Here is a 26582-nt window from a genome sequence, read left to right on the forward strand (position 1 = left end):
GCAAACTGAGTGGATTTTTGTTGTTTAGTCAAAGCTGTTTTTCATGCTGTGCAAGAAGGAGTAGTATGAAATGGTTTCATCTGACTGGAGGAAAATGAGCCCTTATGTCTGCAGCTATGGTATCTGTGTGCAGATTCCAATGGGATTACAGTACATTATTGCTAATTATACTTATGTAAAAATGAAAGGCAGCCCACATTAATGTCACTTTAAATACTGAAAAATTAAGTCACAAAAGTGCCATTGCTAAAGATATTCAGTCTGGCTGCATGGAAAACAAATCACTGAGGTCCTCATCTTGCCCACTGGAGAGCAAGGTGATATCAATAAGGTCAGAAATGTGGTCAGTGCTAATAAAATCACAAAAGCACTCTGTCCAATTCAACTCCACGAGGTACTATTGAGGTCTCAACCTGTAAATTCATCTCAATGTTCCTCTTTGTAGGAAGAAAATACGAGACCAGACTGATTATTCATGATCACAGCATCTGAATCTGACCTACAGTCCCTTGTTCATTGTAAACAAAGAAAAATCTTCTGGATAAGAATATGCAATGTCACTACAGCACTTGGTAGGTTGCTAATTCTTAACGCTCTGCTAGAGTTACTGGAGACCCGGGGCAGACTTTAACAGAGGATGACATTTTCAGATCACTCTCCTGAATTAAAAAAGGAGAGAGAATAAAAAACACGCCCGAGACAATCTTTAACACAGTTTGCTTCCTACATAACATTATAAATAATGCAATCCCGAAATGCATTCTTAGGATTCATGAGAGGAGATTTAAACAAACCATGAAAGGCATCAGCTTTCCACTTTGATTTTGGATTAACCTTGCACCCTCCCAAAACTGTGAAAAGTTGTACAAATCAGAAGGGAAAAATGCTAATTCCCAGCCAGGGTTGGTGTGCTACTGAGCATGGATGTATGGAAATAAAAGAATTTACAACCTTTTACAATTTATCCATCACATGCTGTTGAGAGTGTCAAACCTGGTGGTGGTCAGAGGGCCCGGTGGCGCCTGTGTCCGGCAGCCTCGCTTCTGTCAGTGCGCCCCAGGGCAGCTGTGGCTACAATGTAGCTTGCTATCGCCAGTGTGTGAATGTGTGTGTGAATGGGTGAATGACTGAATGTAGTGTAAAGCGCTTTGGGGTCCTATGGACTAGAAAAGCGCTATACAAATGCAGGCCATTTACCAAACCTGTTAATGTAGACTTCTAAAAAGGATAAAAGTCAAATGTCTCAAAAAATTCCCCAAAAGTAATGAAAATTGTTTCTGTTTGATGTCTAAAACCGAATGCATAAATGTTTCTAAACGCTACTAAAAGCATCCCAAATGGATTAACAACTGTAACAGTCGTGATTCACTGATTGAATAAGATAGCTTTCCAAGAGACTGTGCAGCCAAGCGGTTGTAAATGTGGCCAAACCAATTGTTTGACATGAATTCAAATCCACATATTTGCATGCAACATGACGGCTGGTGTCAGGGAAGAGGTACTTCAGAAGTACTTCAGCTGACAGGGCTGCGAGTGCGTAGCAGACATAAAAGGTTGGGAACCCCAACCTTTACATTATCTGACACAGCGGCAGTGGCGCCGTCCTCTCCAGAATGAATAAATGACATTAAAACAGGAAGACGCTGAATGATTTCATCTATATTCCGCTGAAAACAGCTTGAGGGAGAGTGTGGAAAATGCATAACATGAAACATGACCAGCAGGCATGTAGAAGAAGAAAGGCGCTGAAAATAGAACACGCTCATAGTCCTTTTAGAGTCTTTCACAATTATAGCTCATCACTGCGTGGAGCCTTAAGAGTTCTGCCAAATCTGACTACAAAAGAGAAGCACACGATATGTGAGCTGCTAGGGCATATGCTACCATTATTAAACCCGCTACGTGGATTTATTTTTTAATATTACAGATGTTTTGCAGCTGTGCTCAAGATCAAAAGCTGTGCAATCCTGTCATCAAATCAAATTGGATTTCGGGAAAGAAAAAAAACATCTGATGGGCTTCTGATAGCCTTTGTGCTTGGAGGAAAATGCTCTTTCAGTGTAAGTACAGGAAGGTTACTGACCATAAAAATGCTCCAAGTGAATGCAGATTGATATAGCTGGAAGGTCCTGCAGAATGACAACATTAAAGCCATTTTAAGATGAAATTCCTCTTTGAGATAGGACGTCACTCCAAGCCCTTTTGGGAGAGAAATATTGTGCGGCTCTTTTTCTTTACCAGCAAAATAAACCATTTAAAGCTCAGAGAGACATTCAGTTTCAACCTGGACTGGGCCATGAATAAGAGTTACCGGGCTTTATGATCACAGATGAAAGGAAAGGAATAAAAGAAAATATCACCGGCCTTGTAAGAATGAGGCTTTTGATGTTGAAAACCAAGATTCTTTTTTTTATATTTAACTGATTCTTAGAATAGCCATCACAGCCAGAATGTGGACACAGGAGCAGTGATAATATGGCAGATTTTTTGAGGCAATGTCAGTCAGTAATAATGCAGAATATCCATAAATGAAAACTAAAATTGAGGCCAAAATATGCCAAACGTGTCATAAAATCGAAAAAATAAACTTTAGCGTAGTTTGTGTTGACACCTGTCAGTCAGCTCGGGAGTAAGAGCGGGTTCAGATGTCATTTAGTTAGTGGGGATTTCATTTGGTTGACATTTGGGTTTAAATATAGGCTGCTGCTGCTGCTGTCACGTCCACGGAAGCGCACAGGATTACCTTCCTCTCCTCCAAATATATTCCCTAAATTATCCCACACTGTGTTGCATTCTGGGGCCCTGAAAGGAGTCTCGGGGCTTAAGACGCACACCGTGTAATTGTAACCATAATTACTCGCGACATCCAGAGTTCAAATCCGGCTCAACACCTCAGCCTGCCATCACACGTCAGTCTCCACCCATACAAACTGATGAGGCAGAAAAGCCCTATAAATTTTTCTTTCTTTCTTTCTTTTTCCCTGCAGAAAGCGACACTCGAGAGGCAACTTGCAGGGGAAGAGGAGAGGGATCTGACAGGCTCTTTTCCTGTGAGCTCCACAAAACAAGCGCTGAGCGCACACTTAATCACTGTCTTTGAAATTACTTCCTTTCCTTCGCAGTTAATGAATTGATAAAAATGTGGTCTGTGCACAGCCTCATTCATTCATTCATTCATTCAAAAGAAGAAGAGGCGAGAAAAGTCGAAAGAACAGTAGAGGTTGCCTAAACGCCCGACACCTTTTGATCTGGCAGCTCCACCGGTCAGAAGAGCGCGTACACTGTGCATACACAGGTTGTAGCCCTGAAGCTCATCCGGCAAACCTCATCCATCACACAGATGTCTGGTTTTAAAAATACATCTGGCAGACTGCGACCAGGACGATGGCCAGTACTCAACTGCAGCAGCACAGCCAGTTTCCATCTCAACACGCACAAGAGTAACCCAAAGGCAGTTTAAGAAGCCAGTTACTGTCAACACCGCGTTCCTCTGTTTGCTCTGAATGTGAGGGTAACCGGTTGAACACATTTCCTGCAGTAATCACTTAAGAAGAAGAAGAACCCTTGAACAACAATCTTACCTTTCTCTCCCTGGAGCGAGGATTTGGCTCAGCTTGGACTGACACGGCTCAGCTGCTGGCGAAGAAGACGCTGAAATAAATGAGCTACTCCGGTGGATGCAGCCGCGACATGAGCTGAAGAAAGTGAGGAGAGCAGCAGCGCAGAAGATTTGAAACGGCGGAGCAGCGCAGCGCTGTACCGGCGGCGGAGACTGTGCCTCTGACGCTGACATCAGAGGGCTGCTTTAAGGTGGCTCCGCTCGTTCACATCAGCGACACGGCACACGCGGGGAGGCTTCCAGGCGCCCGGTTTAACTATCGCAGTAAAGATTATAAGCTGCGAATAAAATGAAACTGTAATAGAAAACTTGCGTTGTTGGAGCTGAGGTGGGGGATCGGTGGGAGCTGAATGGGAGCCGTCCAAAGAGAGCTCAGGAAGTCATTTAGCTCAAGGTTGAGAGAGAGCGCGCACAGCTCCGCAACTCTTCATCATTTTACAGCAAACCCAAAACTTCAGTCAAGCCTGGAAGATGTGAAACAAAATTCCGACTTTCGGTTTTTCCTTCCAACCCAGTTCTGGGTTATGTCAGCCACAAAATATCAGCAAACAATGAGCATAAACCTTTCTGTTATAGGTCCATAAGTACGGAAAGGATGGCGCACTTCTAACATTAATGGAGAACTACTATGCTCATTTCCAGCCTTATATTTTATTCTTGGAAACCAACAGATTAGCTTTGCATGATCAACAGTTCAAAATAAACGCTAGTCACCCTTTAAACCAACTTTTCTCTGATTGGCTGCCCCTGTCAAACAGAAGATTTGAACAGCAGGTGGGCGGGGCTTCTGTAGTTGGAGTTTGCTGTGTGCCTGAGAGGGTCACAGTAAATATATCCCCACTTGGATGCCGGTTTAGCTCATTTGGTAGCGCAGGTGACCCATATGGCAAAGGCTAATTCGGACACCTGGTTTGAATTTACCTTGCTCGATCCTTTGCCCAGATTTTTTTATGTTATTGCAATAAAGGCCAAGAATCTACCTTAAAAAAGGGTATTCCTCTCTAAACATTCTGTAGAACAAACCATAGATAAACTTAGCATTTAGGGATTATTTTCATATAAACTGACCTTATTATTCAAAACTTTGGCCATGTTTATATCAGTGTGTGGTCTGTAAAGGTACAAGAAAAAAATGAAAGAAAATATAAAGTACTGGAGAGCGCAACACACTGCACCATGCACAGCACTCCAAGGATGCAACCACGGGGTTTGAGTCAGTGAGCTTTCATTTCCTCAACAAATGATGAAATTAATAATTTGTTGCATAACCAAGATACACTGTGCTCAGTTCGAAAAAAAATTTCCCAAGGGTCCACTTGAGCTCAGGCAGTTCTCTGAATCTTTTAAATTATCCTGCAAACTGGGTTCTATCCAACCTTCATAGGGTATAACCAAAAAACTGAAATAAAAAGAAAAAAAAAAAGAATTCAGCACTGAGTATGTGGGAGTTTTTTTCAATTGCTTTTAGAAAGTATTTTCTTCAATAAACTTCAAAATTATCCTGAAATGAAGAAATGTGGACAATATACACACACGTGCACAACAGAAGTTAAACATTCAAGATTCTGACTTAGGATAAAATAAAAAAAGAAGAAACTTCAAGTCCACGTAGTGCTTTTGTTTTGTTTCAAAGCATTTAAAAAAAATACAAGTAGGGTATGATCCAGGTTGGCTCGCACCGAAATTAGACAAATACCATTTTATAATGGTGGACTAGAATTCACGAGAAAGAAGCAAAACTCAGGGATTTAAATTATTTTAAAATAAACTATGAACTGTGAGTGCTGTGTTCTTTAGAAACAACAGGTGTTATTTATTTGCATAAAAAAGGAAAAGTCTTACACTTATTTATTTTTCAAGAGTGCAATTAATAGGTTTGCAGCTGACAAGCTGTACAAGGGGAAAAAAAAAAAACACATTATGCCATCATTGTTAAATGTACAAGACAATAAGGACAGATAAATGTATTTACATAAAAACGACTCGCACACTTGGAAGAGGCGAGGGGAAAAATATGTACAAGTCTTTTTTAAAAAGGGGGGATATAAGAAGCGAGTTGGCGCTTTTTTTCTTCTCTGCCGGGTTCCGCTTCTACCTCCGCTGTGCGTCAACCTGACCATCGTCTGCTTTCAGCTGCCAGCTGATGTTACTCTGAACAAAATGTTTAAGGCCGTCATAGCCCTGAGTGAACAAATACTCCAGGTACCAATTCCATGGCTTGGAGTGCTGAAACACACACACACAGAAACATGTCAGGTCAGATTGCAGACATCTGAAGATTTGTGTGATCAAAGATGTCTCTATTAATCTATGAAACATGACCGATGCACATCAAACTACACCTGAACTTTATTATAAATGCAGGGAAATGAAAAGGAACCTCTCATACCTTTATGGAATTGAGGTCCATGTCCTTTTTCCCCGGCCAACACTGATGAAAAGAGAACATTAATATTTATCGACAGCCAGCCTTCGCGAATCTCACAGGATCACTGCTGGATGATGCAGTTGGACCCAACCAAAAAATAAAAAAGGTGCGGATATTATTAAACTTGATGAAAAACCCCATCTCACGCTGCACTCATTAATAATAAAATCTTCTGTATTAATGCATCATCTGTGAAAGATACATTAACACCACATTTAGCTGGTCTGTAAGATGAATAACCGCGCTGCCTGCTGATTCAAATTCCCTGTGCGGTATGAAAATAAGCATGGGTTTTACTGTAGCATGTAGGATTCAATCCAAATCAAGACAAATGACGCGCACTCACCTTCTGGTGAAAGTTGACCGCGTAGCTCATGAAGGCAGGATGGTGGACGAGGTCGAAGCTCGACCCGTACTGTGGCACGTTACTCTTGAGAAGCAGCTCCTCTCCCAGCTGTACGCCCATCCCTGGATAAAACATTCTGGAGTTCCACAGGCAGTTGACCATGATGACGACGTAGTGGTTGAACTCACGGAAAGTCTGGCGGCTGATGTGAAAGGCCTGCTGAGAAGCACATTTCCAAAAGGAGAAACTAAGAAAGTGGAGTAAGAGTATAGCCGAACTACAGAGATCTGATGCTGTGATGATTAATCTGAATACCATTTACCAAGGCTGTTTTACTTAATAAAGGCTGCCAATGACATTTTCAGGCACACATACTGGCTTGACTGACATGTACTTTCAAATTCGCAGCTCACAGTGACTGCTGTAATAAAGGACAACTTTAAGTTCACATCTGAGAAGATATTAAAGTCACCAGGTTTAAGTAGATGCTTGTAGACTCCTAAGGAGCTTTACTATTAAATCTACGAAAGTGAATGAAGGGGCAAAACACAGAGAGAGCATCGACTAAAACATTAAAGCAGAAAATTAATGTATAATATTGTTCACATGTTCATTTTCACATAACAAAAACAATAAGCATCAATCTTTACCTCTGTCACTTTCTCTTGGCTCTTGGCTGATGTCAAGTTCACTTTGTACCTGATGAAAATAGAAGAAAAATAAATAAATAAAAGCAATGGACCAGTGGCCTCTGTGATCATAAATCACTGCACAACAGCCAGTTCTCTATGGTCAGTCAAAACACACCGTGCAATTACGTTTTAATTTTGGAGTCACGGCTTTTTACTCTTAGCTTTGGTAAAATTATTTTAAAACCCCAGGGTGTACTCAATTAGTTAGGCTATAAGGACGTGTGTTATTAAAGCCTGGAGTTATAAATGATACTAGAATTCCACGTAAGGAAAGAATCTGGGCTTTAGGGTATTGCCCCCTGGCCTCCATCATTAATAATGCCTTAACATGCAAGTTCAATTAAGCCATTTGATTCCAATTCAGTCCCTTTATCAAATATGTATAAGCAGCATATGACATACTACATTTAGGGCATTGCTAATGTATGCATTAAGATAAGCTTATGGCAGCTTCCCATAGAGGTGCTGAGCACCCACCTGTGCATGATGTAGGCCAGTCGGTCCACGCTGACGGGGTCAGTGGCAAACAGGGCTGGGTAAAAGACTCCAGCTGGAGGCATCACTATGAGAGGGAGGCCATACTTCAGAAATGTGTCACAAACCTGCGGGAGGAGAAAAACATGTAACAAACACCCACAGAGATTAAAAACGTTAAAGCAGAGGCTCAGACATAGAATATGCATCCCCGCTGAACCTTTTAGAAAGAGTGTGCTCTGCTACAAGTTGATCTTTAAAGCTGTTCAGGGAATCTCATGTTCTCTCCCTCTACTTGCATTTTGCTAAATAAGACTGGGCTTGTGTTTTTAAGGTGTCAGACCCTACAAATACCATCATTCTGCAAGGTAGGGGTGGTGAAACATCTCGAGGATGTTTTATTTTTTGTGTCACTATATAGAGACAATAACAAATCGCAAACACAGATTATGACAAAACAGATAAAATCATTAACTCCAGCTTCTTCTTCTTTTTACCGTCTCATAGAAGTCCAGGACGAAGCTGAGGAGGAGACAGTGACAGCCTTCAAGCTGAAGGCCCACAGAGGCCAGTCGACCCACAAAGTGAATCAGCTCCATCACCGAATCCTTAAACCCCGACAGAGTCATGTTTCTGGAACACAGGGCAAAAGAGAGTCACTTTACCCAAAACGGATGTTAAATGACACCTGTGACAGCCTTTAAGTCATGTCCTTTGAAACTTTGTTGCAGTTTTTCATATAAAAACACAGGAATCTATCCAAAGCAGCTCACTGCAAACACAAATGACAAACACTGAATCAAACAGATACAAACACAATGCGTGATCAATGATTTCTTCAATGAGTTGTACACTGGGTAAATACCACAGGTGAACTTGGAAATGGCACTGAGTAAAATGGATCTTTCCACTGACTGAAGGCATTTATTGCAGGATTAAACAAGTGATGAAGCTCAGGCATTTAAACATAATTGACTCGTACGCCACCCTTCAATTTGGAAGCTAGAAAATCGTTTCCCTGGAATATTAAGGTGCCACTTGTTCCCAAACAAATTTCAAATAAAGGACTTGTATAAACGAGCTCAAAACCCAAAGGGAAAACATACAATAAAGACTGATTTGCTTTAGCTGCCAGTGGATAACAGATGGATTCAATTCAAGATAAATAGTTGCAACATATACAAATGTCAGTTGTCTTTCAAGATTTAACGTAATCAAAAATTAAAAAAAAAAAAAGTTGCAACAAGAGACTTGACATTTAACTTAATTTGCCAATAATCAAAATTAAAACTACTGTTTTGTCCTTGGGGGAAAGTAATTAGTCAATTAAGGCACAATAAATAAAAAGCCAACTTCTATGAGAAAGCATTTCGTGACACAAAGTACAAGTTTCAAGCATCAAGAAAGCAGGAAGCAGATGTAATTTTATAATTAGGTTATCATATTTGGCACTTTAAGTTCTCAGAACATGGGTGTCTAACCAGATATCCGCTATGTATTACATTACTTGGCCTGCAGGATGTGTCATTCACTCCCTAATAAACTTAAGCTTGAGGTCTGGCTTCTTTCTCTTTACAGTTCTACCAATATTCAAAAAAATCCCATCTCAAAGCAACAGTGAAAAACTATATCATGGATTTTTTTTTTTAACTTCTAGGCTGAAAATCTATAATTCCATATCATCAGGTTGTTCTAAAGGCTTTCCAAATCTAGGATTACATTCAAAATCATTTACATACAAAGCCTTGAATGATCAAATTACATCATCATATTTTAAAGACCTCTTAATAATTTCGAACTTTCCTTTCTGATAAAGCCTATAGTTATGGTTTAAACCGAACCATCCACTGCTTATACTCCTACAGGCTCAGGCGGAACCTCCCATGATGTACTGAGTGTTTTGTTTCGATACCTCTCTTTTCTTTCCTCTACGAATTTCTCACTATTGTAAGCCATTAACTTCTGTCTGCACTCTCCTGTAGTTTGTGTTTTGTTCTGTTTGCTGTTCCTGGTGTTTGTATTTTCCTCTGCCTTGTCTTCAGCTGTTGGTCGTGCTGACAGTTTTTACTTCCACGAGCAAAGCCTGTAATCCTGGAGAAGCTACGGAGAAAACAACGGGGTCTCAGAGCAGGAGCTGTTCCAGCGATCATCGTGGAGAATGTGAGGTGTTTGGACAGTACTATGGATGAGCGCGGTGAGCTGACTGAGCCCCACGGGGGAACACAGAGAGTGGAGTTTGATGTGCTTCATGGAGTGTTGCAGCGAGGCACTGACACACTCATACATCCCCGACCACAGCGTGACTGTACCTGGATTCAGGATTTTTCAGGGACATTTATCTCCAAGGTAAGAAGAAATGTGGAAGGGTTGAACTAGTGATTGAAAAGGGGAGTAGTCCTGCACATGTTACTGCACAGGAATGTTTATCTGGCTTGAGTAATGAACCACTCGCTGTTGGAAGGTGTCCATTTCACTTGCGTAGGGAATTTGTCATTACTGATGTCTGCTGTCTGAATCAACACACTGTTTGTTTCCTCCATCAGCTGATGCAGAGGTCATCCAAATGACTGAGGATGTGTTAAATGGATGTTGATAATTAATGGATCGTGACCTCTGCATCGCTTACTGGTTATGCAGCTGAACACGTTCTATAATATCTGAAACCAGGGAGGATTTTTACCTCTGCATACCACAATGCTCTCCTTAGGGAATCGTATTAGATTTCCATTTATTGGGGTCTTCACGGTTTTTTGGATTTTCTATTCAACATATCTCAGATTTTGGAATAAATCAAGTGGCTGTCCCTCCCTGAGCCCGATTCTGCTGCAGGACTCTGTCTTCCTCCCTACTTTCTACTGCATGCTAACGTCAGATTGCTAAATCATCCAGGTTTACTTCCCTTGAAGTGACTATTGCTCAGAAAACACGCTATATACATGGAACTAAATATAACTGAACAGATGTGAAACTCACATGGACGTGTGGCTGTTGAGGCTGATGTCCAGGTCGTCTTCCAGAGCATAAATGGAGTGCCAGGTCAACCACTTCAACAGCATATTGTTAAGACACTCCATCAGTCCACACTGCAGAGATACAAACACGAAAGAGAGAAAAAGAACCAATTATGCAGCATGTTAAACACTGAACTACTCAAGGGCTTTGTTGCGCTGTTTTTCACTACTGCATTTTTTTTTCCTAATAACTTTGAACAGTAATGGGAGCAAGTTTGATCTGTTTGTGTCTGCGAAAGAAAAGCCTACCTTGAAAAACAGCGAGGATGTGAAGAAAAGCTGCATGAGAGGCTCAAACAGAAGCCTTCTGATCTCTGAAGGGGGAGACAAAAGGTCACTATTGTACCTGACGTACAATTCAATGCGTTACAGTTCCCTACATAAAGGACAAAATGACAGCTTGCTAAGATGAGAACATGACTGTGATTTTATTCAAGTGCACGACAAGATCAGAGAGAAAACCTGTGTTATGTAAGTGTACGTTGACAGACATAAGGAGAGAAAATTGAGCTGTGAAGAAAGACGGTCATAGAAAGCAGTGATCTGTGGAGGTAACACTCACGGGAACTTGGAACAACCGGAATGTTGCTCAGCAGGCCGAGGATCTGCGGACGGAGTAGTGAGCCGTCCCAAACATTCAGAAATTTATAGAGGAAAACCTCTGAACTGGAAAAGCCCTCCTGTTGGAGAAAATTATGATTTGAAATAAATCTTTGGCTCAGCGTTGGTACACAGCACGTATCAGGTACGCGTGTGGCGCCAGGTTAATGAGCATCAGAAATAATGACGATGTCAGTGAGCTGTGGACGTCGCTATCAGGGGCTCACCTGCAGAAAGTGCTGTGCAGACAGCAACTTGTTCAAAAACTGGAGAGCTTCTTCTGAAGTCTGACTGGGTCCTCCATCGCCACAGAATAAAAACTCTTTAAAAAATACAGTCAAAAAGGGTATTTACTGCGTGAAAAATTCAGAGCACTACAAAGAGGACAGCAGGAGATTTCAGATGCACTGCATCTTCACACGGAGACATATTCTCATATGTCTTTAAACCCTTCTGTAAAAGAATCCCTTTAACATGGCAACAAAGTTATGTTGGGGTTCAGCTCAAGGTCAGCTCTGCTTTTCCTCTAACTTCTAGAAAGAACATGTCACAGCAGTTATGTAGTGTGTAGTGTGCGTTCCCGACTTACCTTCGTGAAAAGCGTAGCCTAACCAGAAATTGAGGCGAAGGAGGGCAGACTCATCCTGCACACAGTCCAGGTACTGCAGCGCCAGACTGGAACCCAGCAGCGAGCCCATCTGAGCAGGCAGCTGGTGGAAACACATAAAGCAAAATTATGATTAAGAAACTAAAATAACCAGAAAGACACATAAAGACAACAGGTACACAGAAGCAAAAAACAAATAAACAAACACAGAAGCTGAAATAAATAAGAGTGTAAGAACCAACAGATGATCGTGTCCTTATCACAGGGTTGGCCACCAGTCTAATTTTAAGCCAGTTCCTCGGTATCTGGTAATCCCCATAATGGCAGTACTGGGACACTTCTTCCACCACACTGGATAGTTTATACAGTCCCTTATTGTGGCTGAACAGCTGCCTCTCAATATGGGGACTTTGTCAATTTAATACACGAATTAGAATGAGAGAAAGACAGACTGTAAATGGACACAACTCAGCTCTTCAGTAATTATGGAGCAACTGTATCGTTAAACTGAAAAAGCACCATTCTGCTTTTGACAACAAGAACGCCGGCCGTGAGGGAAATAATCAATGATCCTTTGTCAATGCCGTAACCGAATAGTTTTATGAGGGAAATTGATTGTACTCATCTGTCTTTCCTAACACGTGGCAAAGCACCACTCTCCCTGCCATAAACACATTTGGCACCAACGCCCTCCAAGCCTTATTGTCCACGTTTGCTTTGTGGGCAGTGAAAGAGGTGAATTTATGTAGCATGACGCATAAAACCCTGCAATCCTTTTAAAATGACTTACATTGGTTTATCAGGTCACTGAATCTGCAGGGCAAATAGACATTTATGGAGAGGCCTCTCTAAATGACCATTTGCTTTGCAACTTTGTCCAATGCATTACTCGGATACATCTCCACTAACATCCCTTGCTTTCATTACTCATAAAGGACAAATAACACGCTGATGATATCTGTAAAAATAAAAAAGCAACAGCCTGTTTAAAAAACAAATGACAAGCACTCTGCTCATGAAGTGGATAGAAAAAACGTTTGCTTCGGTGAACCAAAAATTACTATTTATCTGTGGTGATTTTAACATTGATTTGCTAAATCCAACAAGGTTAAAAGCCATTGATGACTTTACTGACACAATGTACAGCTTATCACTATATCCAACAATAACAAAGCCAAGCAGAATAACATCACATAGCGCCACTATTATTGACAATATTTTTACTAATGTCATGGATTTCCAAATTAATAGTGGCCTGCTTGTCTGTGATATAACTGACCACTTACCAGTTTTTACTTTGTGTGACTGTGATTTAAAAAAAATAGATACCAAGATCATGATAGCAAAGCGAACAATAAATGAAGAAGCAATTCATGCCTTCAATTTCGATTTAGCACAACAAGATTGGAGTTCGGTGTATGAAGAGTCAGATGTGGACAAGGCTTATGATAATTTTCTAGATATTTTTACTATGTGGTACAATAAACATTGTCCTGTAAACGAACACATGACAAAGAAAAAAAAGATAAAAAGTCCTTGGCTCACAAAAGGAATTATTAATGCTTGCAAAAAGAAAAACAATCTGTATAAACAGTTTATCAAAGTAAAAACAAAAGAAGTGGAACAAAGATATAAAGCATATAGAAATAAATTGACTGATATTATAAGAACGAGCAAACAACTTTATTATAGAAGAAGATTATATGAAAATAAAAACAATATAAAAGGAACTTGGGATGTGTTAAACAACTTAATTAAACAAGGATCTTCTGGAACATCATATCCTGAATATTTTACTGATGCAAATGGTGAAAATCACAACATGAGTAATATTGTCGATGGGTTCAATAAATTCTTCATAAATGTTGGCCCTGAACTAGCAGCGGACATCCCGTGTCATAAAAATGAAAATATCAGTAATATAAAATCAAATCCCTTTTCACTGTTCCTCTCAGCTACAAATGAGCAAGAAGTAATAAATATCACATTAAAATGTAAAAGTAAGTCTTCAATGGATTATCATGACATAAATATGTCTGTAGTTAAACAGGTTATTCTGAATATTGCTAGTCCCTTAACATATATCTGTAATTTATCATTTCAGTCCGGTTGTTTTCCAAAAAAAATGAAAATTGCAAAAGTAATACCACTATATAAAAGTAATGACAAACACAGTTTTACCAATTATAGGCCTATTTCTCTACTGCCTCAATTCTCAAAAGTTCTAGAAAAACTTTTTAATTCAAGATTAGAAAAATTCCTTGAAAAACATCAAATAATAAATGTTGGTCAGTATGGTTTCAGAACGCAAAGAACCACTTCAATGGCGATAATTGAGGCAGTAGAAGAAATTACTGATACACTGGATAAAAATAAATATGCAGTTGGTATTTTTGTTGATCTCAAAAAGGCCTTCGACACAATCAATCACTCAATTTTACTGGATAAATTGGAAAGATATGGTATTCGAGGGAAAGCTGGTAACTGGTTAAAAAGTTACCTAACGGGTCGGGAACAATATGTTAGCATAGGGCATTACCATTCAGAGAAACTTGGTATTACATGTGGTGTTCCCCAAGGGTCAGTGTTGGGACCAAAACTTTTCAATGTATACATAAATGATATTTTTGATGTTTCTCAAGTACTTAAACTCATACTGTTCGCAGATGACACCAACATATTTTTCAGTAGCGATGATTATACTGATCTTGTAATGACCGTAAACAGGGAGCTACAATTAATAAAAAAATGGATGGACATAAATAAATTATCATTAAATATAAATAAAACTAAAGCAATGTTTTTTGGTAATTTAAAATATAATATAGAATTACCAATTATCATTGAAGGTGTACCAATTGATAATGTGAGTGAAAACAAATTTTTGGGAGTTATAATTGATAACAAAATTTCATGGAAACCCCACGTCAGACACATAAAAACCAAAATTTCTAGAAGCCTCGCAGTTTTGAACAAAGTGAAACAATTCCTTGATAAAGATGCACTTCGTACTCTGTACTGTACCCTGGTTCTTCCATATCTTACATATTGTGTGGAAGTGTGGGGAAATACATATAAAAATACAACTAATCCATTAGTCACAGTACAGAAACGAGCACTGCGTATTATTCACAAGGCTGTTTATCTAGATCATACTCACAAATTCTTTCTTCAGGCAAAGTTACTTAAATTCCAGGATCTGGTTAATTACAATACATCCATAATTTTGTATAAAGCTTTTACTAAACTTTTACCGGCAAATTTACAAACTAGATTTGAAATTCGAGAAAAGGTTTATAATGTGAGAGGCTTTGGAGAATTCAAATTACCCAGAACTCGAACAACCCGTAAAGGCTTTTGTGTGTCTGTATGTGGTGTGAAAATCTGGAACAGTCTGAGTTTACAATTGAAACAATGCAAAAATATTCATAGATTTAAATTTCTCTACAAACAGTTGGTCTGGTCACAGTATACTCAATGATGGGTTTTAGTGTGCTCTGTAATGTCTGTCCTCTTACCATTGCTGGTATGGATTCCAAAATAAAAAAAAAATAAATAAAGTGTGCGTATGTATGTACATATATGTACTTGTGTGTGTAGATATATATGTATGTATATGTATGTGTGTCTGTTACTTGTAGTTATTACTGCCTGTTACCTGTGGTAATGCAATTTATAATTTATATATTCTGTATTCAGTTATGAAGGCTCTAATTGTTGGTTGCGAGCTGCCGCTTAGATGCTTGTATGTGCCCGGAGCTGTTGATGGGTCTGTATGCAATGATGGGCGTAGCTGCGGGAAGTTTATTGTTTTTTTTGTTGATGAGTGAGTATAGGGGTGGGATTTAATAAGTTTTCTTCGTCCCACTCCTTTTTCAGGCAATTTTTGTTTTTTGTTTTGTGTATTTTATGTTCAATATAGGTATTTGTTGTGCCTGAAAATGAATAAATAAATGAAAAATGAATGAATGAATGAAATGAAGTCAGTTTGTGCTCTAATATAATAAACAGCCACAGGCCACTTACGCTGTGGTTTCTCTAGGTCAAAGTTTTTAATGGCCAAGCACAATAAACTCATACAAATACAACAGTAACACAGCGCCACCCTGTGGCCCAGAGGATATAACACAATTTAAACACAGCTACTAAAGGGAAAAAAATTCTTATGGACCAGTCAGACTTGAGGTGTTGTGCCATTTTGCATCAATAACATGTCTTCTTTCCCACTTGTGAAAATAAAAGCCCAAAATACACATTTAGATATTTTTACTGCACTTTCTCTGCTGTTTAAGCAAAGTAATAATGTTGGATTTTGTGTATGTAATCAAATGGTGACGCTTCAAGTGTATGTTTAAGTAAAGAATTTATTTTACTAGTACATTATAATTGTATAACATTCTATAAATACTTGTACTCTGATCCAAAAATCCTCACTTCAGTAGCATATCCAAACTTTCCAATTTGATATCTATGCGCCCAAAGTTTTTACTGAGTCACTCAAAGCCTGCTGAACTGGTGACTTAAATGTGATTTGATCCAAGATCGGGATTTCTTGCCAATTTACACGCATAATTTAACTGGCAATGCCCAGTTTGCATATTTAAACATAAAAGAAAATTCCTAATACAAAAAAAAACTTCTGTAATGTAAGTAGTCACCTGAGGAAGTTGGTATTTTTGTTATACGCCTGTTATGAGACCCCTTAAAAGGACTTCTCCTTCTCTTTTGCCTTTCTTGTGAACCTGCTGTGGGGGCTCAGTATGAGATGCTGCATCTTTACATATATATTCCTTATGAAAAAGCCTGTTTAAAGCCACAGACAGCTGGAGTCCTCACGACAGAGTATTCTCTCCTGTTTTACTTCGTCCAAGTCCACTTTAAACTTGCTGCCTGGGCGCATGCATAGTTGACGAGTTATAATATCAGTTCTCCACAGGTGAGTTCCTTGCACTCACTCTTCAATGACGAAATTTACATGATAGGGACCCAAGCAGACACAAAACGTATAAAACCCGTTTAAGCCACAAGTTCTTGCCATCCATTCAAGTAGCCAGTGTACTTGTTCTAAAAGTGAAAAAGTAATTTTCATTATATATTCTCTTTTCTCTTAATTCCATGTTAGTAGTTTAGATCATAGATTTGTCTTTTGCTTCACTATTAATCCATCCTGAGACCGCAGTGTTCCTTTGACAGCTGTCATCACTGCTGGTGTTTCTTGGTAGTTAGGAAGAAGGGATTCTCATTTTCCTGCTGCATCTGATTTACTGGGACACTTCAGTGGCCAACTAGAATACATTATATTCTGTTGCTGAAATGATTTACAGCTGATCTGTAAAATTGAACTAGATAAGAGGAAGCAACACAGCGAAAGATCAAGATGCCTCCCCAGTGTCGGCACTTGACAGATGCAGAACTCTGAGATTTATCACAGGAGAAATTACCTCTATACGATGCATATTTTCCAACAGCTGAGCAAAAGAGTGGAGCTCAACCAGTGGGACCATCCTTCTGCTGGAGGACTGCTCAGACTGAGCTTCTTTGTTCAGTGCAGGAATCAAAGCAGGAAATTCCAGGTGGCAGTGTTTCTAAGAAAGAAGCAGAAAGTAAAAAGCAAAGGAGTTAAAATCATGATAAACTGCTTGAATACAAATAATTATGTATCTCCTTTGACTAACAGTTCAAAACACAATGATAATGAACGGAAGGGAAAAAAGCATCAGGCAGCACAAGAAAATGTACAAAGTAATCAAGAAAATGATCTGCAGTGTACATCTGAATGAAAATATGCCAATTTTTTTTGCTGGCACAAATAAAGTACACACTAATGTGAACCTCCAACAAATGAAAAGCTGGGAAGGTACTGTCAGGCAGCAGCAGTAGCTGACGGTTGGCTACAAACCCAATTAAAAGATGCATACCCTTTTTCTTGGGTTGGTTTTATCCTTGTTTGTGACCAGACTCATGCTGGAAGCGCCTTGCAAACCGTTCCTCTTCTGGACAGCAATCAATGCTGATTGCCAGGGAGAAATGTGGTTCCTAAACCCACTCTGCAACAAAAGATGAAAACCACCATGTTTGCTTTGTTTTCCAGAGAATGGTCGTATTCCAAGAGCAAGTATGTTTTAGGTACAAACCTTCATCCGTGATGGAATGGAGAGTGTCACCAGTTCAGGGCAAAACACTTTGTAAAGTGACAGTAGGTGCAGGAGGAAAGGCTGTCTTCCCTGAGAAGAAAACAATAAACAATCAGTCCCATCTTTGTACTCTGCATCACATTTTTTGTTTCTTTCATAATGAGATGCGCGACATGGGCAACTGGAGGGTAACTGTTTATGGGAAAATTGTGCCGTTGCATTTCTGCAATTAAATTCCAAAATGATTCTCACACTGAGGAAGGAAATAATGAAATTCACTTGATTAATGACGACATCAAAACTGCAGGATGCTTACCAGTTTAGATTGTAGTTCCAGTAGCTTCCTGACTCTGAAGACTCGCACTACCGCGACAAAATGAGATGTTAAAAAACCTCAGAAAAGTGATGAGGAAAAAGGTGAAACAAAGAAGTAAACTGAAAAAAGGGAGAATAGTATTTTCATAGTATAGGGATCTGATTTCAAGGATAAAAGTATTTGGCTTACCGCTTTCCTTTCGGGTCAAAAGGTACAAGAGATGGCAGATGAAAGGACACTGAAAAATTTTGACAACATGATTAATCAATTCACACCTTTAAAACATAACTATTTATCTTGCCAGCTGTTAAAAACACAGTCCAGCTTAGTGAAAAGCGTGCCTGACATGTGTAAATGCCATCGGATTTGTCTAAACAGTCATTTCAACCCATTATTATAAAGATCGCCAGCACTTACCAGATTTTCATCTGTGACAAAGTTGAAGATGAAGCCATAAATTGCTCGTAGCTGGTCCTTTGCATCAATCATATCAAATACAGTCAATACCCACTTTATGAAAAGAACCTGCATGGAAGAGAAGTAAGTTTGATGGTCGTTAATGTCACACTCTTATCAAATAGAACAATGAAATTATGTCTTCAGTGTGACCCCAGGAATAAACAAGGCATAAAACTAAACAAGTCTGAACTTCAAAACACACCAGAAGAACTTCAGAAGTGGAGTATTTGAGCCTGAGTTGCATTTTATTTTGAAAATTGGCTGGTATCTCTTAACTGCTCCTACATCTCACTTCCTGCGCTTTTCAGCTGCTCTTTGGAATCCCAAAATATACCTTGTGCTAATTTTAGTGTGGCAGAGCTGAAAAGTTGGACTTGGTGGATTTACAATCATTATACTAAACAGACACGACTGGAGCTCAAACAGAGCTGCAACACAGCCAGACTCACGCGTTCCCTGGACAAATATTCCTCCAGACAATAATTAATGAACAGAAAATGAGAAGAAGCTTTAGGCACATCAAACAAAGTTTTACTGCCCCAAAAGTTAACTGAATCCCTAAAGAAGGATTTGAAGTTATAATATTTCCTTTAGTGCAAATATTTTACGTGCACTTACTTGAGTGCTGATGGGCATCTTGCCAACGCTGAGCCAAACCACTGCTCGAACAACAGCCTCCTGTGGCACCACAGAGGCAGGAATCAGACACTTGAGCACCCGGACACATGGAGAAGTCCCTGCACAAAAAATTCAGAGCAAAATTTATCAAAAGAAGCCTTAAAGAGTGCAGAACGACGTAATATCAAAGACATTACCACACATTTTTTCACACTGTCCAAATGACTGTACAATTAAAAGAATGAAACTCACATCACATCGATTAGAAATAATAATTCTTTATAAACTATACAATTAATATTATATTACTATATAGATCTTTTCAATTAACCTTCACAATATTACATTGTGGAAGACTACAATAGATCTGTTGTGCTTATGCTCTCTTTTTCTATTGACAGTACAAAGACTGGCAGGCTTGGTGAATTGTTGTTTTCAATTAAGTGTGTCTTCAGTTAAGTGTGAAAAGTGTAACCAAAAGTACATTTGCTAGGTCCTCAATCTGACAGACTCCTGCTCTCTATAATTCTGTTACACAAGCCCATCCTCCCTGCTGGAAATTCCCCAATTTACCCAGTTTGAGGCTGATGCAAAGACAGTCTTACCCATACGGAGGCTCATGGCAAACTCCAGCATAATAGAAACTGCTTCTGGGGGAAGTCCCTGACTATAGGCCACCTTTTCCACTTGCACCAGGTTCTTCTCCAGCTCATCATTCCCCAGAACAGGAGTCCCTGCTTCAACTACACGGAGGAGAGGTGACATTGTATTAAAGTGTGTACATTTATATAAATGGAAAAAACACTTACACTGATATTTCCTAAAAGACTTCAGGAAAGACATGATTCTAAATTGCCCATAAGTATGAATGTGAGTATGAAAGGTTGTCCGTCTCGATGCGTTAGCCATGCGACAGACTGTCAATCTGTCCAGGGTGTACCCTGCCTCTCGCCCTATGGTAGCTGGGATAGGCTCCAGCCTACCCTCATAAGGACCAGCGGAAGAGAATGGATAGATGGATGTAAACAGTTTTATGTAAAGAAGTGACTTGCAGGGCCTTAAAATGGAATGTGTTAATGAGCTGAGAAGCAAACAAAACAAAACAAAAACATAAACAAAACAGTTTCACACACTAGAATAAGTCAGCAACTTTGATATCGGATGACAGGGTATGAGCTGATATAAACAGTTTGCTTCATCAGACCCCCCAGAAAAACAGTTTATTACATGTTTACTCACTGCGACATAAAAACTGTCTGTTTTCACAATTTAGCTCAGTGTTAAATCCATCATCAAATATTCACGCATTTGCTGGCTTCTCATTAAGAATAACAAAAACACACCACAGCGCTGCTGTCATCTAGAGTCAAATCACAGAAATAATTTAGACTTTTCCTGGTTACAAGGACATTGGGGGTTATTTAGATACAACACAGCTCCAGGGTGAAAATATTTGTCAGATTAGTTAAAAGTAATAACAAATTAGTTGGCTGATGCTAGACAATGTTTGATGCTTTATTGCTTACATGCTAAAGTATTTAATCAGAAGGTGTGTGGTACATTCCTTTTTCTGCATTTTCAAGAAAATAACAAAAAATACATTAAAAATGTGAAGACAAAAACAACTAAAATGATCTAAAATAAAACATCCAAGTGATGTCAGTCTCTTGAATCATTTCATCCTTGAATCCTTTTATGCCAAGTTAATTAATTAATGCATCCAATGCCTTTTAAGATGTTTAATAAGTTGCAGGAACCAGGGTCACTGTAGGCAAGTAATTCAGGAATGCATCACTAACAGTGCCTTTAACCACTTCATCACTAGCACTAAATAGAACTAACATAAAATAACAAGAATAAGAACACAGATGGTGAAGATATGGAAGAGAATCCTGGATGAATAATTAACTCATATCTAAATATTTATGAGAGATACTAATTTCTGGAGGGAAAAATAAAGCAAAGAGTCAAAAGAGCACAATTAAAGAAATATAAAGACTCTTGAAAATCACATGAGATGGTTCAAAATTCAATACAACACAGTTTTTCAGTCCTGTTGTCATGCACCACAAATGTTCAAAGTCATGCAAAAACCAAATCATGGGAAATCCACTTGTACTGGAAAGAACTGCAGCTCCACATATTCTTTCTGGTTAAGAAATGCTACACTAATGTCTAATCGGCTAAAAGACTATAATAAAGGTTGTGCTCAATTATTAAAAATGATGAAGTTAATCAAATTTCTGACATGTAGTAAAGCATAATGTAGTGTGTTGAAAGCCTTTTTACCCAGTTAAAGTTACTTGTGACTGCCGTAGGTCTATACTTTCCTGTTCATGTAAATACTGGAATGTTTGTGTTTTCAATGCTGGCTTAATACTAGGTCTGACAGAAGATTGCTTACCTGCTTGTTTAAAAATAATGATGATTACCCGTCAGTAACTACAAGTTACATCACCACTCCATTGGCTGCAAGTGATATTTTAGTTGAATATTTACATCTTAGGTTGTTTAAAATTACTATAAGACTCTTCTAACCACCTATTTGAAGGAAATCCTCCACATAAGTCAACAGATTTTGAAATACTTAGTTCAAAAGAAAGCTATCAATCTACTATATTTGTCTGGGTTATTGATTTAATGCATTAACCCTGTAGCAAACTGGTGGTCTGTCCAGGGTGTACCACACCTGTCACCTTATGACACCAGGGATAGGCTTCAGGCCCCGTGACAATGAATTGGGTAAGCAGACGATAAATCGATAGATGCCCCGATGGATGGTTGGTTTAACCACATAAATCTTTTAGAACAAATTAATCTATGTTTTCACTGAGAATGTAAGAATAATAGCCCTGTGATACAGTTGTGACTCACTCGCTGTCAGCTAGGGCTGCTCGATTATGGCAAAAATGATAATCACGATTATTTTCACTGAAATTGAGATCGCGATTATTTGACGATATTTATTTAACCCTTTAAGACCTACTATAGAACCAAGTCCGCCTGAGCTTATATTATTTTTTTTACATGTTGTAGTGCCGTTTGTGGGAGCATTTCAATTTGCTATGCAACTGTTATAGCCCATATTTTAATAATATGTATGCATTAAGTCCATAGTAACTACATTAATTGCAAAAAAGTGCAATAAACTACAAAAAAATTGAAAATCGTTTTTGTTTTTTACATGTATTTCTACTTGGAGAAATTTAAGAGGTTTATCCCTCAAAACTTTAAATACAAAAAAGTTGCAAAAAAAAGTTTACAACAACAGGAAATTTATTTTGAGTGTCTTCATAGTTTTATTTTGGAGATACACCAATTTTTATATACTGCAGGAAAAACGAAAAAACAATCCTATGATGCAAATTTGCAAAGAAAACAGCATGTGCATCAAAATAAACTATTTCCAGCAGTGCAATTTGAGTTCTAAGCATCCCAGCAACTATTCAGAAAGGTCAAACATGACCAGTATAGGCTTTTAAGGCCTACAAGTAAAAAACTACAATTTCCGCGAAAATGACGTCACTTCCGGTTTCGGCCAGGAAATGGCGGACATGCGACAGTTCCCGCTGACGTCTGTTTCACTGTGGGAAGTGTTACGAACAGCTGATAGGAACGGCAAAGCGTGTTTCTGGAATATTGTGTTTTTGTTCCTGCAAGAGCTTTTTATGCAGTTTTTGCAAAGCTTTATGTGGAAGGAAACTGTGACCGAGGACAAGCTGATGGCATCAGATGTAAGTACAACTCCTCCGGTTTCATATGCAAAACAAATTATTGGCTAGCTTACACGGTTCAGGTTCTACAGGGATTTAAAAATAGTTACACAACACGGAGCGTGCTGCTCTGACCGGCTTTAAAGGGTTAACAATGACTTTAAAAAATAATATAAAATAGTGTGCAACACCACTGAAGTTTTTTTTACCTCTCTTTTCAACCAGCGGCAGTCACTCTCCTCTCCAAATAACTTCTGTTTAGCTTTCCGGGCTTCCCTCGGGTCCTCTTAATCAGCGGTCTCCAACCTTTTTTGCGCCCGACAATATTTTCACGGACCGGTGTTGTGCCAAAAAGTGATTGTCTGCCAAAAACTGATTTCCAATGTTTCTGTGTATTTTTTATGTGTAATATCTTTACGTATGTTCGTAAATAGACTTCGGTGAACAGGGTTTACAAAGGGGTTATATAGAGAATTAAAACAATATCTGTTTTTCAAGTATCTTTACAACTCTCTGCTATTGTACTTACATTATAACCAATCCGGTCCTTTATCCCCACTTAAAATATTTTTACGGAAATATTGTAATATTTGCTGCCATTTCTGCTGTCCTCTTGGCCAACTTACTCTTACAAAAGACATTTTTAATGTTAATGAGATTTTTTTTTAACTGGATAAATAAAGGTTATATAAAAGTCACTGCCAAAAACTGATTGCGGCTTCTACCTTGTTACACGAATGTTGTTTGTGGCTCAAGATGACTTTATGTCATCCATGAGGGATGCATTTGACATATGTTTCACATATTATAGCCCAACAAGTTACTTATAGCAGTTTAAATACGAGCAATCAGTTTTTGGCAAATACCGGAAATCAGTTTTTGGCAGACAATCACTTTTTGGCACAACACCGGCCTTTAAGGTGTCGCGGATAAATGAGGGAGGGGCTAATAATCGGCTCAGTCATTTTTAATGATCATTGAAAGCCCAGATCGTAATCGTGATTAAAATTCGATTAATTGAGCAGCCCTACTGTCAGCTATGACACGGAAAGGGGCAAGTTGTTAAGGAAATGATTGGATGAGATGGATAGTAAGAGTGACTATTTTTCCATCTCAATTCAGCGAAACCTCTCAGGTCATGTATCAACTTTTCGTCCATGATTTCAGGATGAATCCAAGTCGCTTCAAAATCCTAAAGCTCTACTCCAAATGCTCCCTTTTACATATGTTAACATAAAATATTAGAAGCGCTTTAAAATATGCAGAATTCCAAAGCCCACTGTGATCCCAGTAAGTAAAACAATCAGCTTTCTGGCAACCTCCTTAAAAATCCCTTTTAATTTGTTTAGCTCACAACGACTATGACTGACTTAAAATTGCTTGAAGTAGAGCTTCGAGATAATACGAGTCCCACAGACGTATTAGAGTATTTTCCTCATTCTTTCTTGTTTTAAAAGAATATCCATGCAATCAAGTGAGAGGTTTAAGCGAGCTTGCTGACCCCTTTGTGTTTTGGCACGACACAATGCCTGTTACCTAATAGCCAAAGACGCTGATATTTTGGCTTCCCCGGGGTCCCAATGCTAATACAGGGGAGGCGTATGCTAGCTAGCTGCGTTACACGCCACATTAAATACAAAAGTAACGAAATCATACACTTTTTTTTCAGGCCTCGTTGGATTTTCTCCATCTGTTTTCTGCTGAGGTTAAACACTGTATAGTTAGTAACAGTAACGCCACAGCCTGTTGTTGGGCGGAGGTTTATATTTAGACGTACCGTCAGAGAAGTATTTCAGAGCTAAAACAAACGGGTCCTCCGCCTCGTTCTTCCTCCTCTCCTTTTCTGCAACTCTTATACTTCTGTTACCGCTCCGACTGGACGCAGATTGGTCGCTTACAGACGATTGGTCTGAATCCGACAGATTTTGCGTTGCTGCCATCTCTACATTGCCAAAACTTAAAAACACGGTAACCCCCTTCGTCTTCGGCCATTCAAACAAAACTCAAATCATCCGCGCGGCCGTTTGCCCTGCGCTTGCGCAGTCTGGGCTTCCCGTTCTGTTGCTTCGCGGGAGTTGTAGTCCTTTCGTCTTCCACCTCGCTGAGTGCCCATCGTTATTCTGTGCCTCATAGTCACTGGTGTAGATTTGTTCTTCATAATAAATGTTTTACATTTTTAATAAAGTGATGAACAGAATACAAAGGGACCGGTCAGATATCTTAAACACTCTGTGAACAAAGAAGCTGACACTCTAAAATTACTCAGGTATCTATGGGTTGCATTTATTTAAGAGCCGCAGGCCTAAAAAAACTGGACCCTATTTTGAGAAAGCAAAAATAATGCTGTGTGTTTACCCTAACTGTATGCATAGCAAGCCACTACTGCTCACTCTGTTTTCAATCCGTTATATGTTTGTAAAGCACATTTTTTGTGAAAATGCAGTTTACATTCATATGACACTTATAAAGAACTACAAATTACAGATTAATTACAGATAATGAACTTAAGGAGGGTTAGAAGCCTTCATATCAACCTAGAAATAGCTGATATATAGGCTATATCAGTCTTTTAATTTACTTTGGTGCTCACAGCAAAAAATGTCACTTCATTAATGAAGTTACATTTTAGCACCTCATATCTTGCCAGCCATTCTTGAATCCTGTAGCCTTCAAACGCTTTGTCCAAAATTAAATACCAACACTTCTGAGTCTTCCTACATATAGACGCCAGATCCTTAGTCGAATGCAGTCTACAGTGGGAGGACAATATCCCAGATGTATACAATCTTTTTTTTTGTAGAACAAAGCTATTTTAATGCCCTTCTTGACTCAACTCCAGAGGGATTTATTTCTCCTCCCTGTATCAAACTTAGCATCTTTTGATTGTTTTAGGCAAATCTGTAAACCATTACACTATAGATCATCTCACATATATTCTGTGGCATAATTTCCATGGAATATTGATGCTTAACTAATTAATGTAACAGCCATATTGGACTTTATGGATTGGTTAGAATATTTTTGATAACTCGCCCTTTTTCCAGTCTTTTCCAAAACTGGCACAGAAAATCTTCAGATCAAGCCTTGCAGAAATCAGCCTTGTCAGGTGGATTTTTTTTTTTAAATCTGTCATTTACAATTTAAATCAAAAGCACAGTCGACAAACATCAAGTGGGACTTCGTATGAACTTTTGGAACAAAGATTATAGCTCATCCCAAAATATCAATGTGGCAACCACGATAACAGCTTGTGATCTAAGATGCCTATGCCATTTTGCAGGGATTGAATTAGTTTTCCAGAGATCATATTATATTTCATTTACCTAATATTTTCTTCAGTATGCCAGAAATCTCAGCTACAACTCACAAACAAATTTCTCTTTTCATGTGGACAAAGCTGTTCTGCAAACATCTGTCATAATTTGCCCTTTGGGGAATGCATAATGCATGATTTTTAAAGCGTGTCTTCTTCTTATAACTTTCATCCAAACTGTAACAAATATCCCATCCAGCTTTCATGCTCAGCAGGAGGAAAAGTGGCTTAAGACAAACAACCATCAGAGCC

The 26582-nt window shown here is 38.9% G+C and overlaps 1 protein-coding gene across 2 annotated transcripts; it reads right to left on the bottom strand.

Moving 5' to 3' along the window:
- Positions 1-5452: 5452 nt before the first annotated feature.
- On the bottom strand, positions 5453-25051 carry cenpi (centromere protein I). Of its 2 annotated transcripts, none has more exons than XM_080901127.1 (20): positions 24795-25051; positions 19910-20047; positions 19305-19423; positions 18645-18752; positions 18417-18465; positions 18228-18274; positions 17912-18001; positions 17696-17824; positions 17219-17362; positions 11760-11880; positions 11398-11492; positions 11133-11250; positions 10820-10884; positions 10533-10642; positions 8057-8192; positions 7563-7687; positions 7044-7092; positions 6394-6609; positions 6009-6050; positions 5453-5845 (listed from the first exon to the last, which is right to left on the bottom strand). In XM_080901127.1, exons 1-20 carry the CDS (start codon positions 24955-24957, stop codon positions 5711-5713), a joined length of 2199 nt encoding a protein of 732 aa, XP_080757253.1. In that variant the 5' UTR covers positions 24958-25051; the 3' UTR covers positions 5453-5710. The 2 variants fall into 2 exon arrangements, with proteins under 2 accessions (XP_080757253.1, XP_080757252.1); XM_080901126.1 differs by having other exon boundaries at positions 6394-6612.
- Between the last annotated feature and the right edge of the window lie 1531 nt (positions 25052-26582).

This window comes from Rhamphochromis sp. 'chilingali', assembly GCF_963969265.1.
Source record: "Rhamphochromis sp. 'chilingali' genome assembly, chromosome: 13".
NCBI classification, from domain to species: domain Eukaryota; kingdom Metazoa; phylum Chordata; class Actinopteri; order Cichliformes; family Cichlidae; genus Rhamphochromis; species Rhamphochromis sp. 'chilingali'.